The sequence below is a fragment of the Gordionus sp. m RMFG-2023 genome, chromosome 3 (assembly GCF_954871325.1).
Source record: "Gordionus sp. m RMFG-2023 chromosome 3, tfGorSpeb1-WG-v2, whole genome shotgun sequence".
Classification (NCBI taxonomy): Eukaryota; Metazoa; Nematomorpha; class Gordioida; order Chordodea; family Parachordodidae; genus Gordionus; species Gordionus sp. m RMFG-2023.
In genome coordinates this window covers 37,461,123-37,479,769 of record NC_088777.1, presented here as the reverse complement: position 1 = coordinate 37,479,769, position 18,647 = coordinate 37,461,123, and the positions used below count along the sequence as shown (strand labels likewise).

At 28.0% G+C, this 18,647-nt stretch overlaps 1 protein-coding gene across 2 annotated transcripts in view; it reads left to right on the top strand.

Moving 5' to 3' along the window:
- Nucleotides 1-12,453: 12,453 nt before the first annotated feature.
- The window catches only part of LOC135927412 (phospholipase D1-like), a 55,703-nt gene continuing 49,509 nt past the window's right edge, over nt 12,454-18,647 (top strand). Inside the window, exons 1-3 of one of the 2 annotated variants that reach the window (XM_065463388.1) lie at nt 12,454-12,743; nt 15,381-15,525; nt 17,482-17,604. In XM_065463388.1, the coding sequence (XP_065319460.1) occupies nt 12,647-12,743; nt 15,381-15,525; nt 17,482-17,604 (365 nt within the window). In that variant the 5' untranslated portion in view covers nt 12,454-12,646. The remainder of the gene's footprint in view (nt 12,744-15,380; nt 15,526-17,481; nt 17,605-18,647) is intronic. The other variant, XM_065463387.1, reaches the window with a different exon arrangement.

Sequence of the window (18,647 nt, the reverse complement as noted above, 5' to 3'; positions counted from 1 at the left end):
TAGATTAGTATGAAAAAATAGTCTTGTTGTCATGTTGAAAGTACATAAAACCTATACATATATGGTGTTGATGTTAGTACAGTTTGAAAAAATAGTCATGCTATCATGTTGAAAGTATTCAAAACATATACATATAATTAAATATTATTTTATGTACCACATCTTCTAGTTTATGTAAGGTTAATAGTATTTGGAAAAAAGCTCATCGTGTTGAGAAATATTGAGCACTTTTTTGGTTAGGTTATTTTCATATGTTTTTAGGACTACAGAGGGATTGCACTGATCTCAGTTTCCCTAAAAAGGTTCACGAATATTATAGCAGTCAGGATCAAACCAATCATCGATAGGAACCTCTCAAACGCCATCACATTATATAGAAAGGGTAGAAACCCGACGGAACTAACCATGGCACTTAAGATTATTCTGGAGAAAGCTAGAATGCATAAGTCCCCAATATTTGCCCTAATGATTGATCTAAGTCAAGCCTTTGACTCAATTATACAGCATAAGATCTGGCCCTTACTGGAAGGCATAGGAATAGATAAACATCTGATTTCGCTTATAAAAATAATGTACGACAATCATAACGTGATACCACAACATCTGAACATAAAATCACAACCATTTAAGGCCAACAGAGGGCTGAAACAAGGTTGCATTCTATCACCTATGTTATTTAATGTAATAATGAACGATGTTCTGAATAAATCCTTCAAACAAGAATATACCCTTAACCCTCGATATCTAAATCAACAAGGCGATAATCTCTCTGAATTTTCTATGCTATGCCGATGATGTATGCATATTAGCGAAATCTGAGTACAAATTAAGAAACTTGCTGTCATTGTTTGTTAAAAATTGCTATGAATACGGATTAAAAGTCAATTACTCTAAAAAGTTAATCGCGTCCAATACATTTCTATATAATACAGACCCCTTTAACTTTGATGATAATATGGTAGAAACGGTTTCAAATTTTAAGTACCTAGGAACCAGGATAATGTCATTAGGCACCGTAATATTGGATACTAAGTCAAGGACAAACAAAGCCAGATCTCGATATCATCAGCTAACGAAATTATGGTCGTCCAACGATATCTACGAACCAAAAGATACTCTTCAAATCCCTAATTCTATCTATCTTAACATACTGATTAGAAACATGGCAGGACATCTAAAGCAATATCAACACATCCCAGACTTTTATAAACAAATGTCTAAGAAGAATCACTAAAACATACTACTCATATAACAACCCAATCACGACTCTCTGGAATAGGTGCAACATCCTACCTATCAATCGACTCATTTCTCTGAGGAGATTAGAATTACTCGGTCATTGCTTATGACATTCACAAGAAAATATGATATTTTTGTCCGTGAAGTGGACCCCAGATTATGGGAGACAGAGAACTCCCAAATACTATTGGCTGGCAAAATGTCTGAAGGAGATGGACTTGATCAATCTTTCTTTCACAGATTTCTTGGCACTCAGCAAAACAAAAAACATTTAAAAGAACATCTACAATACATGCTTAAATATGGTCTAAACTAGAGCCGCAATCGTGGAAGTATTGGACTATTCTCTCACCGTCTTATTTCCAACCTCTTCTCGCGGGTTGAATGACAATTTATGCATCGGCACGGGATATATTGGAATTATGGATTGAATGAAATAGGATGAGGATGATGATAATTAGTATCTTATTAAACCCCCCCCCCTCCCCTTTATAACTCATTTCCCTGTCTTTTTCCTTTACTTACTGGATAAACGATTTTGACAAAGGCAATGATGATCTCAAGACCGTGAATAATAATGACAACGATTCCGGGTTCACTATAAATGATAATGTGGTAAATAATGAGGATCCCGAGCATCGCTTGCTTAATACAAACAGGATTTATGGGGACATTATTGACTCTAGAATGACAAAAATAATTGAAGGTAAAAAGAAGGAAAATATCAGACAAAGATAGTTCTTTAGGATAGTGGATTTCAGGAATTGTGATTACAATTATAGGGAAGTTGGATGCCTCCGGAATAGGACACGCTATATAGACATAACTTTATCTCACAAGGATATACTTACGGACACGCTATATAGACATAACGTTATCTCACAAGGATATACTTACCTAACATAAGAATTACTTTTTTTCCATCTCTTAAATATCTAACCAGGCGTCAGGTACATTATTATTGATATTGATTACAATTTCTTAACACTATCTTGCTGGTAACACTAATAGATCCCCTCTTTCTTACTCCTCTCTTCTTTACTATGCTAGCTGACTACATAGTGGTACCGTCCACTATAATAAAACTGGTATACATCATGTATAGGATCTATATACTAGTGAATATACTTGGTGCACGCTACAACTCCTGGTGGGTGATGAAAAGTGCAATTTCATTCTGGTGTGGTAATGAATGAATGAATGAAATCATTTTTTTTAAACCCAGATATTTTTTTATATTTATATACAATTAAACCTTCAATTAAGTAATTTAAACAAAGGTAATATTACCATTTTTAATTCAATAAAGAGATGACACAAATTAAAGTAATTTATTTCTATTTTTATAAAATTACATTTTTATTTATAGGAACTAATGGGTAATGTTACCAGCAATCAATTTTTATTTCCAAAAAAAATGTTAACTTCTCGAATTTTATTTTTTTTTATAATATAATATTTTTAAAAAAAAATAATCTAGATAATTAAACTAGTTTGATTTTAATAACGATTATAAGGCGTTTTGAAATGTGGGTCCGGATTGTGTTTTCAAAATCTATAATATATATAAAAGTCTTGTCACAAAAATAGCGTTACGCTCTCATGTCCCACTTTTCATGTCAAACTTTATAATATATATTCAAAAAATCGTTAATTTTGAAAACTACCTATGGCCCAATCAGGCAAGAACTTCGCTTACAAATCTAGATGGATTATTGGACTTGGGTTCTAATCCCGGCAAATGCTTTTATTTTCTTAATCTGGTAAAATATTTTTTTTTCTTAATCTGACAAAATTAATCAAATAGAACGATTCAAAGTGTAGTGTAGCTACTTTAAAATTAAAACTATTAAATAGGTATTCTGATATTTTAAAATTTTTTACATTCTTTTTAAAAATCACTACATAATCATATTAAACATTCATTCATTAACCAAACTGAACTGAAAAATAATAAATATTCATATACAATTACTGAACTGAAAAATAATAAATATTCATACACAATTATACATAAGCTCCGTGAAGTTGGCCGAACATTTGGAAGCACTAACGATGAATCATATGTCATTTTTTAGTGGTTCGTTAGTGCTTATTAGTGCTTCAATCCGTATAGTAGCCGAATTAAGGAAAAAAGGTTATAGGCAAAAATAAAAATTTGTGCCAACTTCACGCTTAAAGGTTGATTGAAAGCACTAACGATGAAACTTATATCATTCTTTAGTGCTTCGTTAGTAGAGGTTAGTTCTTCAATGAGTTTTGTTGCCGAATTTAAGAATAAAAAGTTATTGGCGAAAAAAACAAAAATAAACAAATATTGGCGACGTCAAAACAAAAAATAAAGTAGTACTAAACATCCGGTTTTCGCCATTATTTAGTGCTTAATTAATGTATTTAAATTCCGTTATTAATTAAATTAACCGCCAAATGGAAAAAATTTATTAGCTAAATAAAAATTATGACGTAACGATTTAAGCGTGAAGTTGGCCGAACTTTTGGAAGCACTAACGATGAAACTTATATCATTCTTTAGTGCTTCGTTAGTAGAGGTTAGTGCTTCAATCACTTTTGTTGCCGAATTAAAGAATAAAAAGTTATTGGTGAAAAAAACAAAAATAAACAAATATTGACGACGTGCCAAAACAAAAACTAGAGTAGTACTAAACATCCGGTTTTCGCCATTATTTAGTGCTTAATTAATGTATTTAAATTCCGTTAATAATTTGAATAACTGTAGTATAAAAAAATCGTAATACGCTAAAGAAATATTTAGAGGTCAAATTTTGGCCAGACAATTATGAAAGCACTAACGATGAAATTTATATCCTTCTTTAGGGCTTCCTTAGTAGAGGTTAGTGCTTCAATTACTTTTGTAGCCGAATTTAAGAATAAAAGGTTATTTGCGAAAAAAACAAATAATAGCGACGTGCCAAAACAAAAACTATAGTAGTACTAAACATCCGGTTTTCGCCATTATTTAGTGCTTAATTAGCAAATTTGAATTCCGTAATTAATTTGGTTAACCGTCTTAATAAAAAATTGTAATAGGCTAAAGAAATGTTTAGAGGTCAAATTATGGTTAGAAAAAAAAATAAAGCAGTAACGTTAAAATTTATATCCTTCTTTAGGGCTTCCTTAGTAGAGGTTAGTGGTTCAATTACTTTTGTAGCTGAATTAAAGAATAAAAAGTTATTTGCGAAAGAAACAAATAATGGCGACGTGCCAAAACAAAAACTATAGTGGTACTAAACATCCGGTTTTTGTCATTATTTAGTGCTTAATTAGCAAATTTGAATTCCGTAATTAATTTGGTTAACCATCTTTATAAAAAATTGTAATAGGCTAAAGAAATGTTTAGAGGTCAAATTATGGCCAGAAAATTATGAAAGCACTAACGATGAAATTTATATCCTTCTTTACGGCTTCCTTAGTAGAGGTTAGTGGTTCAATTACTTTTGTAGCCGAATTTAAGAATAAAAAGTTATTTGCGAAAAAAACAAATAATGGCGACGTGCAAAAACAAAAACTATAGTAGTACTAAACATCCGGTTTTCGCCATTATTTAGTGCTTAATTAGCAAATTTGAATTCCGTAATTAATTTGGTTAACCGTCTTTATAAAAAATTGTAATATGGCCAGAAAAATATGAAAGCATTAACGATGATATTTATACACTTCTTTAGGGCTTCCTTAGTAGAGGTTAGTGGTTCAATCACTTTTGTAGCCGAATTTAAGAATAAAAAGATTTTTGCGAAAAAAACAAAAATAAACAAATAATGGCGACGTGCCAAAACAAAAACTATAGTACTAATAAACATCCGGTTTTGCCATTATTTAGTGCTCAATTAGTAAATTTGAATTCCGTAATTAATTTGGTTAACCGTCTTTATAAAAAATTGTAATACACTAAGGATTATGAAAATATATAAAATTATAAAATATGTAATAAACCTAATTAAAAAATTATAATTTATAATTATATAATTAAAAATAAAATTCTATAATTGAGTCCTCAAAAGTGAACCATAATTGTGTCTAAAAATTTCTATTTTAATTTTTTGTCGAATAAAAAGGAATTCTCTTGGTTCATTTGTGAAAAGTCGTATTTTATTACGCAGATTTTTTAAAAACATAAGTGTTGAAGGCAAAAAATGCCCGTTAGTAGAAGTCACTACTTGAGTGAATATGAAGTTTTTAAAATTTTTGTATTTGTTTGTCTTTTTAATTTCTGCCTGTGTTATTAAATTGAAATTTATGTTTGAAGGGAATGATGAGACACACGTGTAGTTCCAATGAGTGATTTGCCGAGGGCCCAAGGTATGGTTGTCATACCATCAGGTCTTAAACCATCTACTTGAGATAAATTTGATGGTTCAAGATTGTTTGTAATGTGTGCAGCTGTTAGGCTTTTATTTATTATATGGTTTAGAGCGGAGTGTTGATTTATTAATCATATGTGGGAAATTCTGTGGTTAATTTTTTATATTACTCAAAAAATTTTGATTACTTGTAAATTTTTATAGTATGTAACACATTTCCATAATGTGAAACATTCTTATATAGTTAAATAACTTTCCATAATTATTGTAAAAAACATTTTGATTTTGATATAATTTTTTTAAAAAAATTTTTAATAAAACTTTAATAAAGACGAATGTCAAATTTATGAATCGAATATAATTTTTTAATGTTTTGGTCTAAAATTTTCTTAGGCGTCGAGAAAGGTGTCAGAAAACTTGAAGGATTAATATGTCAGTAATTTATCGAATCAGGAACTCTCAGAATTCCTGCATAAGTATTAGTGATCTGCATCGGGCCTAATTTTTCAAGCCCGGTGCGGTCCGAAATTTTTTTAAAAATGTTTTGCCGGTTTGGCCCGAACCAGAAATTTTTTTAAAAATTTACGGACCCGGCCCGGTCATCCCCGAATTTATTTAAATATAGAAAATAATTTATAAAAGACATATGTTATATGTTGTCTAGTTTCTATAAATAAAATCAAATATTTTTATTTTACAAAAAAATTTTAATATATAATTGATAAATTTAGATATATTTAAAAAAATTTCTAGGCCCAACACTACCCGGCCCTTTTTTAAAAAATATTAGGCCCGAACCCGATTTATATAAAAAAAATTAGGTCTGAGCACGGTTCGACGGGTACTTTATAATATTGTGATCTTAACTAAAATTTATGATAGATATAAATATATGCGTAATTTTTTCGAATAAAATAAAACTATGTAAAAAGAACAATTTGAATTAAGAATAAAAAATTTCTGAGAATGTTTTTAACCATATCATTCAATGACACCTCAGAATAATAGATGCTGGAGAAAAAATGTAGTTGTTACAATAAAATAATAAAAATTATATAATTATTACACAAGAATGGGGTTCAATGGACCCATTTAGGCAGTAGTGGAAATAATATTTTGTGACTTGGTTTAATATATATAAGCTTCTGAAATATTATAATACTCAAATATGACAGATGATCTACGGAAACAATTGATAGGTAAAGTGCAAAAAGACAATATGCATTTTTTAATTATTTGGGGTTTTTAATCAAACTAATTAGGGTTTAAATTTTACAAAATAAGTACTAAATAATGGTGAAAATAAAATGTTTGTCGTTGATAGATTTTTTGTTTATTTTGTTAATAACTTTTTTATTTTAAATTAGTCTATTAAACTGATTGAAGCACTAACCTCTACTAAGGAAGCTCTAAAGAATTATATAAATTTCATTGTTAGTGCTTTCATAATTTTCTGGCCAAAATTTGACCTCTAAACATTTCTTTAACGCATTACAATTTTTTATAAAGACGGTTAACCAAATTAATTACGGAATTCAAATTTACTAATTGAGCACTAAATAATGGCAAAACCGGATGTTTATTAGTACTATAGTTTTTGTTTTGGCCATTATTTGTTTATTTTTGTTTTTTTCGCAAAAATCTTTTTATTCTTAAATTCGGCTACAAAAGTGCTTGAACCACTAACCTCTACTAAGGAAGCCCTAAAGAAGTGTATAAATATCATCGTTAATGCTTTCATATTTTTCTGGCCATAATTTGACCTCTAAACATTTCTTTAGCGTATTACAATTTTTTATATAGACGGTTAACCAAATTAATTACGGAATTCAAATTTGCTAATTAAGCACTAAATAATGGCAAAAACCGGATGTTTAGTACTACTATAGTTTTTGTTTTTGCACGTCGCCATTATTTGTTTTTTTCGCAAATAACTTTTTATTTTTAAATTCGGCTACAAAAGTAATTGAACTAACCTCTACTATGGAAGCCCTAAAGAAGGATATAAAATTCATCGTTAGTGCTTTCATAATTTTCTGGCCATAATTTGACCTCTAAACATTTCTTTAACGTATTACAATTTTTCATAAAGACGGTTAACCAAATTAATTACGGAATTCAAATTTGCTAATTAAGCACTAAATAATGGCGAAAACCGGATGTTTAGTACTACTATAGTTTTTGTTTTGGCACGTCGCCATTATTTGCTTTTTTCGCAAATAACTTTTTATTCTTAAATTTGGCTACAAAAGTAATGAAAGCACTAACCTCTACTAAGGAAGCCCTAAAGAAGGATATAAATTTCATCGTTAGTGCTTTCATAATTTTCTGGCCAAAATTTGACCTCTAAATATTTCTTTAGCGTATTACGATTTTTTCATACGACGGTTATCCAAGTTAATAACGGAATTTAAATACATTAATTAAGCACTAAATAATGGAGAAAACCGGATGTTTAGTATTACTCTAGTTTTTGTTTTGGCACGTCGCCAATATTTGTTTATTTTTGTTTTTTTCACCAATAACCTTTTATTCTTAAATTCGGCAACAAAAGTGTTTGAAGCAATTACCTCTACTAACAAAGCACTAAAGAATGATATAAGTTTCATCGTTAGTGCTTCCAAAAGTTCGGCCAACTTCACGCTTATATCGTGACGTCATAATTTTTATTTAGCTAATAACTTTTTTTCCATATGGCGGTTAACTAAATTAATAACGGAATTTAAATTCATTAATTAAGCATTAAATAATGGCGAAAACTGGATGTTTAGTACTAGTCTAGTTTTTATTTTGGCACGTCGCCAATATTTGTTTATTTTTGTTTTTTTCGCCAATAACTTTTTATTCTTAAATTCGGCAACAAAAGTGGTTGAAGCACTAACCTCTACTAACGAAGCACTAAAGAATGATATAAGTTTCATCGTTAGTGCTTCCAAAAGTTCGGCCAACTTCACGCTTAAATCACGTTATAATTTTTATTTAGCTAATAAGTTTTTTCCATATGGCGGTTAACTAAATTAATAACGGAATTTAAATACATTAACTAAGCACTAAATGGGGAAAACTGGATGTTTAATACTACTCTAGTTTTTGTTATGGCACGTCGCCAATATTAATTTATTTTTATTTTTTTCGCCAATAACTTTTTATTCTTAAATTCAGCAACAAAAGTGATTGAAGCACTAACCTCTACTTTTGGAAGCACTAACGATGAAACAGTGATTGAAGCACTAACCTCTACTAACGAAGCACTAAAGAATGATATAAGTTTCATCGTTAGTGCTTCCAAAAGTTCGGCCAGCTTTACTCTTAAATCGTGAGGTCATAATTTTTATTTAGCTAATAAATTTTTTCCATATGGCGGTTAACTAAATAATAACGGAATTTAAATACATTAACTAATCACTAAATAATGGGGAAAACTGGATGTTTAGTACTACTCTAGTGTTTTGGCACGTCGCCAATATTTGTTTATTTTTGTTTTTTTCGTCAATAACTTTTTATTCTTTAATTCGGCAACAAAAGTGATTGAAGCACTAACCTCTACTAAAGAAGCACTAAAGAATGATATAAGTTTCATCGTTAGTGCTTCAAAAAGTTCGACCAACTTCACGCTTAAATCGTGACGTCATAATTTTTATTTAGCTAATAACTTTTTTTCCATATGGCGGTTAACTAAATTAATAACGGAATTTAAATACATTAACTAAGCACTAAATAATGGCGAAAACTGGATGTTTAGTACTACTCTAGTTTTTGTTTTGGCACGTCGCCAATATGTGTTTATTTTTGTTTTTTTCGCCAATAACTTTTTATTCTTAAATTCCACAACAAAACTGATTCAAGCACTAACCTTTACTAACGAAGCACTAAAGAATGATATAAGTTTCATCGTTAGTGCTTTCAATCAACTATTAAGCGTGAAGTTGGCACAAATTTATATTTTTGCCTATAACTTTTTTCCTTAAATTCGGCTACTATACGGATTGCTTAAATTCGGCTACTATACGGATTGAAGCACTAATGAGCCTTATGAAGTGAAGATGGTAAAATGTGTTATAAAATTGAATGAATGTTAAGGTTGTTACATGATTACTATTGGATCGATTACCCTATAATCATTTTATTGGACGAATTTTTTTTAAAAAAACACTTTTGGCTAAATTTGATTGACGTTTTTTGAAGATTATTATAATAGATACTAAATGTCAGTCATTTTGATGACATGAACAATTAATTTCCCTTGGGGAAAGAAGGAGGAATGGGGAGATCACGGAATGCCAGCTGGGGAAGAACAAAGAATATATATTGGATGTCTTGGATCATAATGGAATAGTTATTGGTTTTTGGTTTACATATTTTTATATTAATGTTTATATTACCCGTTTATGATACTAATTAGATATTTTTGTGAATAAATTGGACGTTTACAATTGGAAGTTTATAGTTATGACTTTTATAATACATATATATATATATATATATAAATTGTTGAGTTTAACATATCTTGAGTTGTGATCAATGATTATAACTATCGAATGGCGATTCTTTCATTAAAGCGTTCTCACATTGAAATGAGCAGTAGTACCATTTTGTAACTTGTCATTTGATCAAATGCCTCAATCATTTAAATATATTTTGAAAAATTTTACAACATTCTACATATTTCTCAAAAGTAAAAGGAGTCTATTAGTTTAGCAATATATAATATTCTCTTAAAATTTACTGATTAACAACAAATTGATAATATATTTATACCTGTGCCAATCAGATACTCAATTTGTAATATCAATACATTCTAGTGAATGAATCGCCAATCTATAGTTATCAATGACATATATGTCATTGGGTTAACCAGCAATCTATTTTAGGCCTTTTGACTTGATACCAAATCAATGATATAATTTTATAAATAGGTTAATGATGCTTACTACCTTAAGGTACCATCTATCAAATTTGAATTTTGTTCATTTTTCATTTGGATAGGCACTACCAAATATATTTATAATATATATTTGAAAAATCGTGATATTTGGAAAGCCTCTATGGCTTAGTAGGCAAGACTTAATTATCTCATGCTCCCGGGTTCGAATCCCGGGAATGATCATCTTTTTTTCTTATTCTAACTTGGTGGTTCCATCCTTGGGGGGGATAATATATAGGAGGCCGGACTCGACCACGTGATTCCGTATTAATATATTAAATAATAAGGGTCTTATTACATTTTAATAAATTTTGGTCGGTATTTAGCAAATTAGATTGGTATTTAAAATATTTCCATACATTCACTTGGTAGTAAGCATTATTAACCTTACAAATACACCGTGAATGATAATATAGGGCCTGAGATTCGATTACAGTAAGTATCTACTATTACTTCACTAGCTGAAATTAATATCCCAAATTCTTTATATTATCAAATACAATAAAATATTTTAAAAACTATTCAAAATAAATAACACAAAAAAGCACTAATAAGTCCCTTTCAAACAAACTATTACTCTGCTTTATTATGGAATAACTTAACCCTAGTTTCAAACTATGTTCAACCACTTACTAGTCATTTTTGTTAGAGATGTAAGTACAACCATGATTTGTGGTAGGTTTTTAGTGCCACCCCTAATATGCTTCCTTATTTGGTTATGAGGTTTGTTTCTATCATTGTCAAAAAATTAATATAATTATACAGAAGATAGGCTTCTGTATAATTTACATAACCTTCCTATATAGCAAGTCCTAGATTAATGTAAGGAAATAATTACAAAATCATAAAGCATAGTGGGATTTACAGATAATAGAAACATCTATGTATAAATTATAAAATTTCATTTCTCCAATTGTTTATATGTTTTAAAATAAAATTAATTTGATAAATAAAATAATTACCTATTCCATCATTATGTCCTTAATTTAGCATAGGTCAAATAAAATATTTTATTATTTTAATCCCTATTTTGTAAGTTATAAATTTATTTATATTACTATAGCAAATTATAAAAATATGAAATTTATGATTATAAAAATTAAATTATGTGACCTTTACACTATTTATTCTTTGTTTGAATAATTAGCATTTTATATATATTGATTATGTGAAAATAATAAACAAAACATAAAAAAATATTTTCCCTTGAAACAAATATCAATATTTATATAAATTTTTTAAATATTATTTATTTTGTTAATTATATTTTACAAATATTTTGTGCATTTTTGCTTACAATTTTAGATGCTCAGTGTTCAAAAGGGACTTGCAAAATTCCGAACTTCACATTCCTTTACAATTCCAATAATATCTATAATGAAATTCTTTTAAAACATATTTTAAAATTATTTTTATTTCTTAAAATAAACAAAGTGCAATCAGACAAATAATATCAAGGTGCTTCAATAGATTGAAAAAGCAAATAAATAATCACTTAAAATTTTTTTTCCTATAATTTATTAAATTTATATATTAATTAAATACTATAATTCAGATTTTAAAATAGTTGAATTTTAAGATGCTTTATTAGCAAAAAATTTAAAGTATTTATTTTAATTTAGAAAAAAATAAATCGTTAAAATTCTCAAATTTTATTACCTAATTAAGCATTCTCTACTAGTAAAAAAAAAAGTCATCTATAAAACCTTATTTTTCAAATTCGCTATTGTGCAATAATGGAAATAATTTTTTTTATTGATTAATTATTAAAATATATATCTATAAAACCGATAAATACATGGAAAAAAAATATAGATAAAAAATTTTTACGAAAAAATATCGAATTAACTAAAAAAAATTACCTATTCAAAAGGAACATGTAATACTTTTATATTCATAAATCCGTTCAATCTTCCCAGAATCACTTATTCTATTTTAATTTGTCAATGTATTTAGTAATAAATTAACGATCATAATTTGTTCTTCAAAATTAAACAAAACGAATGTAATAAAGGGGTATTGAAAATTTATTCCTCAAAATCACATCCATATCTTCTAGTCAAGATTTTATTTAGACGAATTCATAAATAATGAACACGATTTCTCAAATGTTAGATTCATGTAACATTTATATCTAGTCAACGTTTTTCTCCCTCCGACACTAATGAACACGATTTCTCAATTGATTAACTCAACCATTCCCAGTGGCAGTAATTCTGATAGAGTTTGTAAAGCAGAAATTGAGGATCTGACACCTCCAAGTAAAATAATATAAAATTTTGAAAAACTATTATAAGGGAAACGAATAAAAACATATTTTAATAGGAGTGTCCTTGCACAAAAATAAACGCGTATTTTGTCGTACGAGTAATTTACTATGATAGATCGCATGATAAAAATAATCGTTAAAATAGCCTAATGAGATTGACGGTTTATAAAAATCACAAACTCTTTTTTTTACTTTAAAATTTGGTCCCAAATTTTTTTTCCTACTTTAAAATTTGGTTATTTCAAAAAGGTAAATAATTATTTTATATAAGCAAGTTTGTCTCTCCCATCAGATTTTAACATCGATGCCATTCCAATAAGTATCATTGCATATACATTATTTTCTAATATTTATTATAAAGTAATTAGTAAGTTTATTTTTTTTAACGAATTTAACCTTCCTATAAAAGATAAAATCTTGTAGATATTTTTTTAAAAAAAATTTTATTCAAAAATCTCCTCGACAAATGTTTTATTTTGAGAAGGGACGACCTAAACCAATGGTTAGATTAATTTCCGGCTGTTTAAATTTAGCCATCACGGCTCGGTTACGATTAGGTTCATAATCATAACAATAGATTCCACTTTTAATCCATTTCGGCTTAGATTTTTATATAATTAGGATAGTTTGATAACATTAATATTCTTATATTTATTCTATTCATTAAGATTATTTCAATTTTGTTGGAGTCTAGAAACAATTATATTTATTTTATATCATATGTTATTATGTTGGGGATTTAATTAATTGGTCAGAGGTGTTGACTGGCTACCCCCTTAACTTTTTATATATTAAATTATTCAAATCCAGGCTCGACCGGACCCATTTCTGTCTATTAAGAATTTTTTCATAAATTGTCCAGTCTTCCCTGTAGAATTTTTATTAAAAATCAGGCCTGACCCGTTAAAATTATGAATTTTCAGTTAAATATCTAACTTTTTCCTAATGTGAATTAAAGGCTCCTATATCTTTTTTCTATGGCTATCCATTTTTTTTCTGCAATAACCGTTTTATAAATCAGTTTTGTTTGATATCTGTTTTGTGTATTTGTAATGAGATCATATCTTAAATAACTTGAATCTTTTGTCAATTTACTATATTTTGACTTAGTATTTTACAGAGAGCTGCAGGCCCGGCCCGATGATTTTAATTTTTTAAATATACCCGGGCGGGCTGAAAATTTTTTAAAAAAAATATCCCGGCCGGGCCGGATATTTTAAAGCCAAATATTTGAAATCGCCATTATTAGCTATAAAAATCAAAAATAAATATTAAATAAAACCGGGCGGGTCTGAAAATTTTTTAAAAAAAAAACCGGGCAGGGTCGTGCAAATAGTACCTCTGCAGGTCTCTGATATTTTAGTTAGACATCTCTTAAAATACAATGAAATTTATTTTCAATAGCATCAATAAAAATAAAACTATTCTTGAAATCAGAGACCTGCTGACATTTGCACGGCCCGGCGCTGATTTATTTTTCAATTTTTTTTTGGCCCACCTCGAGTTTCTTAAAAAAATAATTTTCACACCCTGTCCGGGTATTTAAAAAAAATTTAGGCCAGGTCCGGCCTGGGTATATTTAAAATAATCAAAATACCGGCGGGTCTTGCAGGTTTCTGCTTAATAAAAAAATTATATCAATATTTTAATGCTGGGGCTGGTCTTTTAAAGTTTGATGATAAATCAGAATTGCGAGGGCCTGCCTGATTTTTTAGTTATAAATTTTCCGGCCCGAAAAACCTTTATGTACTAATTGCCCAGATCGTTGTAACTTTAGCTCGTCCCGGGTCATTATAATTTTTTACTATTCAGGCCCGGCCCTCGGCTTTGCTTTGCTGATCTCTAATTTATATGATTGATTAACACTATATAATAAAATATGGCATAGCTGAGTAAAAATCTCGTTTTATATATTTTTAATTTTTGTTCAGGGATTATTTTATAATATTTTATATTCAACTTTATGCTATATTCGTTAAAAAAAGCGGAACCTAAGTACGGGGTTGACTTGCCAAAAAATTATTGTCTAAATTAAATTAAACTACTACAAAGAGCTTAGATTTCAATTTTTATTTTATCGATTAATTTTTGAGCTACAGATTAATACTAAATTTTTAATAAAAGCAATCTTTGAACCTTTTATCTGACACGAGCAAAAACATGGCCACTTATTCCCAATCTTCCATATTATAATAAAAAAAACAAAAAAACGTAGGAAAATAAAATTTATATAACAATTATATTGTCAAAACTATATATGAATTATGGAAACCAGAAATGCAATGATACTGAGTATCGATATATTCGAGTGAATGGCAGTTGCATTTTAAAATGGGTACACCCGTGTAAGAATTAATCGCATTTGAAGCTGAAATTTGAAAAAATTATATGTGAGGCCAGTTTTATAAGTCATATATATTTGCAGCAAATTTTTTTTAAGCTGTAAAATCATTAAAATAACGAAAATTTTACGTTAAGTTATATTGTTACTTAGTTCATTCCTAACATTTTTAAAATAATTGAGTTATAGGAACTAATAGAGGCTTAAATCATCCCCAAACAACAAAAATTTTAGGCAATTTTAGTAAAAGGAATAGTATTACATTTAAATTATCTGAAATATTTTTAGCTCCATCTATCCTTCCTTTTGCAATGATAAGTCAGCCCATGTTTTTTCGCATGCGGAAGCAAGTATGGTTGCCTAACTGTTCCATAGAAGTCCGGATATCTCATTACATTCACATGCCTAAAGGAAATCTACTCAATCCTAACGTGTAAAATTTTTTATATATTGAATTGTATATACGGCTGCACCGATCCACAAATTTTTCACCTATCCGATATTTATTTCAAACGGCACTTATCCGATACCGATAATTCCATTGATTTTTTTAAGATGATATAATAAAAATCTGTCTGGCTCTTATAAATCAAAAAAAATATCAGTTTTAAAACTTTAAAAAATATGTCTTATCTTTAAATTTGTATTTATAAATAGTAACTAATGTCTTATTTTATCAAGATAATTCTTAAAGAATAATTATACATATAATTCCATATTCTTTTTATTAATAATGATCAAATTTTCACTTATCTAATTTAGCTTTAATAATACAAATAAAATATAAATTTATATGCTAGCACATAGTATATATTCTTATTGTATAACAAACTATGTATCTTTTGAATAAAAAGTAAAAACAAATAAAATATCAATTAATAAAATAAAATAATGAAATATAGAATAATTAAAATTTGGAGATAAATATTGATATCTTGTTAAATTAATGAAATTTAAATTCGCATGATTTTTATTTTATGAGTGCCACCTTCCCTAACACCTTTTTATGAGAGTTTTGAATATGAGAAACGGAAATAAATTCAAAAATAAAAATAGAAAAAATATCGGCCTATCCGATATTCTTTTAAAGTCTAATATCTAGGGATGTACCGATATTTTATATCGGATCGGGCCGATATATTACCCATTTTAAAATATTGATTATGGGCCACTATTATAAAATTTTCCGATCCGATTCGATAAAAAATGGCATTTTTAACAAAAATAAAATTTTTAAAAAAAGTTACATTTAAAATCATTTATTTTTATAAATAAAATCGAAATCCATTTTTAAGTTTATTTTTTTAATAATAATAATTAATTAATAAACATTCTGCCATATTGTTATTTTTTTGCGCATTCTGTTTATAAAAGTGCGCGATAATCTCTTCAGAATCTGTTTTTAGGGAAGCCGGTGATATTGACAGTTACCATCGCCGCAGGCTGACCTCTGATAAATTGTAATATTGGTATTTCTAAAAAGATATCTTCGATATATTAATGTTAAATATTATTTTAAATATTAATTTCAAATTTCTTTATATAATTGTTTATTACTTATTATGTTTATAGATTAATGTTATTACTTATTATTTAAAAGTAATTTAACAATAAAATTATTTTATATACTTTTAGAATTGCAATTGAATTGAATATGACATGAGTTATGGTATAGTTAAATTATAGATATTATACTAATAAAAAGTAATTAAAAATTAAAACCATTGTTATCTTTACAGAATACAAAATAAGAAATGATATCGGAACGGATCGGCCTCCAAAACCTGGTATCGGTACACCCCTACTAATATTGTAGCCGATCCGATACTGATATTTAATATCGTTACGGACCTAATTGTATACCATATAAAATTGGGAAATTAAGCAATGGATTAGAAATATTAATTCTACTTTTTACAGTTATCTGATTCTGATTTTTTTTATAGTTTAGTTTATATAACTAAATAGACTAATAAATTTATTCCCATTAGTCAAAATAAAATTAAGACATCTCCCCAGTATAAATATAGATTTTATCTATCAAAAGATGATTAGCAACATCAATCGTAATTTTAATTTGTATATGCTAGTAATATCTTACAAGATAAAATGTAAAAGAGAAAAGAAAAATTATTAATAAATTTTCTGTTATATGTTTTTTAAATTTCATTACCTAAATTATTTAAAATATTGCTTTGAAAGGCCATGCCATTGAATGTATAATGTGGTTTTTTTAAAATAATTTATATGATTTTATTACATTTATTTAAAAATACCTATTATAAATTAAAAATAAATCGCATTAAATATCAAGACCTAGAACCAGAAAATTCTTAAAATCTATAAAATTTAATACTATATATTATATTCTTCTTTTTTTCCCTCAAAGATACGTCATAAATTTTAGTCACTCTAAGTATCAATGGAATGTTTACAAAAGATACAAAGATTTCCAAGCCCTTCATGCCAACCTCAAATTGCATAGCGCGAAGCAGCATTTACTCTTTAGAGCGTACTTTTACTTAATATATTTAATCGTTGTATATCTTTATCGGTCAATTTGGCGCAGCGAAAATTCAGCTTTTATTAAATTAAAATATCATTTATTAATTATGTATTCTCATATTATAAATAGATTTAATATACATATAGCATCCTGAATTTTTTAGGTCCAAAAACTTTTTTTAAAAATTTATTTTCGTCTCATGCCAGAAGCTGTCATTAATAGTTGTAATACTTTCGGTGAAAAGTTCAACATGTTATGGCACTATAATGACAAAACCTCGTTAATATATACTGGTTACCACTAGTGTTGTTAAACGGCTCGTTTTGAGCCGATTTTTAAAAACGGCTAACTCAATATTTTAGCCAGAAAAATATTGCCTAAGTCTCGAGATTTCGCTAATAGTTGTCCAAACCTTTGTTCCTCCTACAAACAAAATCTTCATGCTTGAGTAATATTATTCTGGATGAAATATTGAGTTAGCCGCTTTTAGAAATCGGCTCAAAACGAGCTGTTTAACAACACTAGTTACCACGGACATTTAGTGGTCAATCCGATAAGTGCAATAATATTTAAAAATGTATGTCCAACGATTGTAACAAAATTTTGACGTGAAAATAATTTTTTTACTCTAAGACTAACACTTATTTAGATTTACTAAAAATCAACTTGCATAGTTTTTAAAAGATTCATAGCCTTATGAATATGTATAAGGATTAGAGTAGGATATAACAGTTTTAAATGAGGGTTGGATATGGATCATTTAACCAATCATTTTTCCCCCAAGCGTTAGATGCACGTTTTATTACAATTTAAAATAACAAAGTGAAATATTAATTATTTAAAAAAGTAAATAATGATGAAATTATTAAGCTAATTTAACTTATTCCACAATTTTTATTTAATATTTATAAAATGTATCCAGAATATGCATAGTATATTTTAAAATAATTTAATATTCTTGTAAACTAAAATTAGCGATTCACCTTAAATATTCAATAATTGGGCGATTCGAATAATCAGATACAATAAATTCAATATTTTGGGCAGTA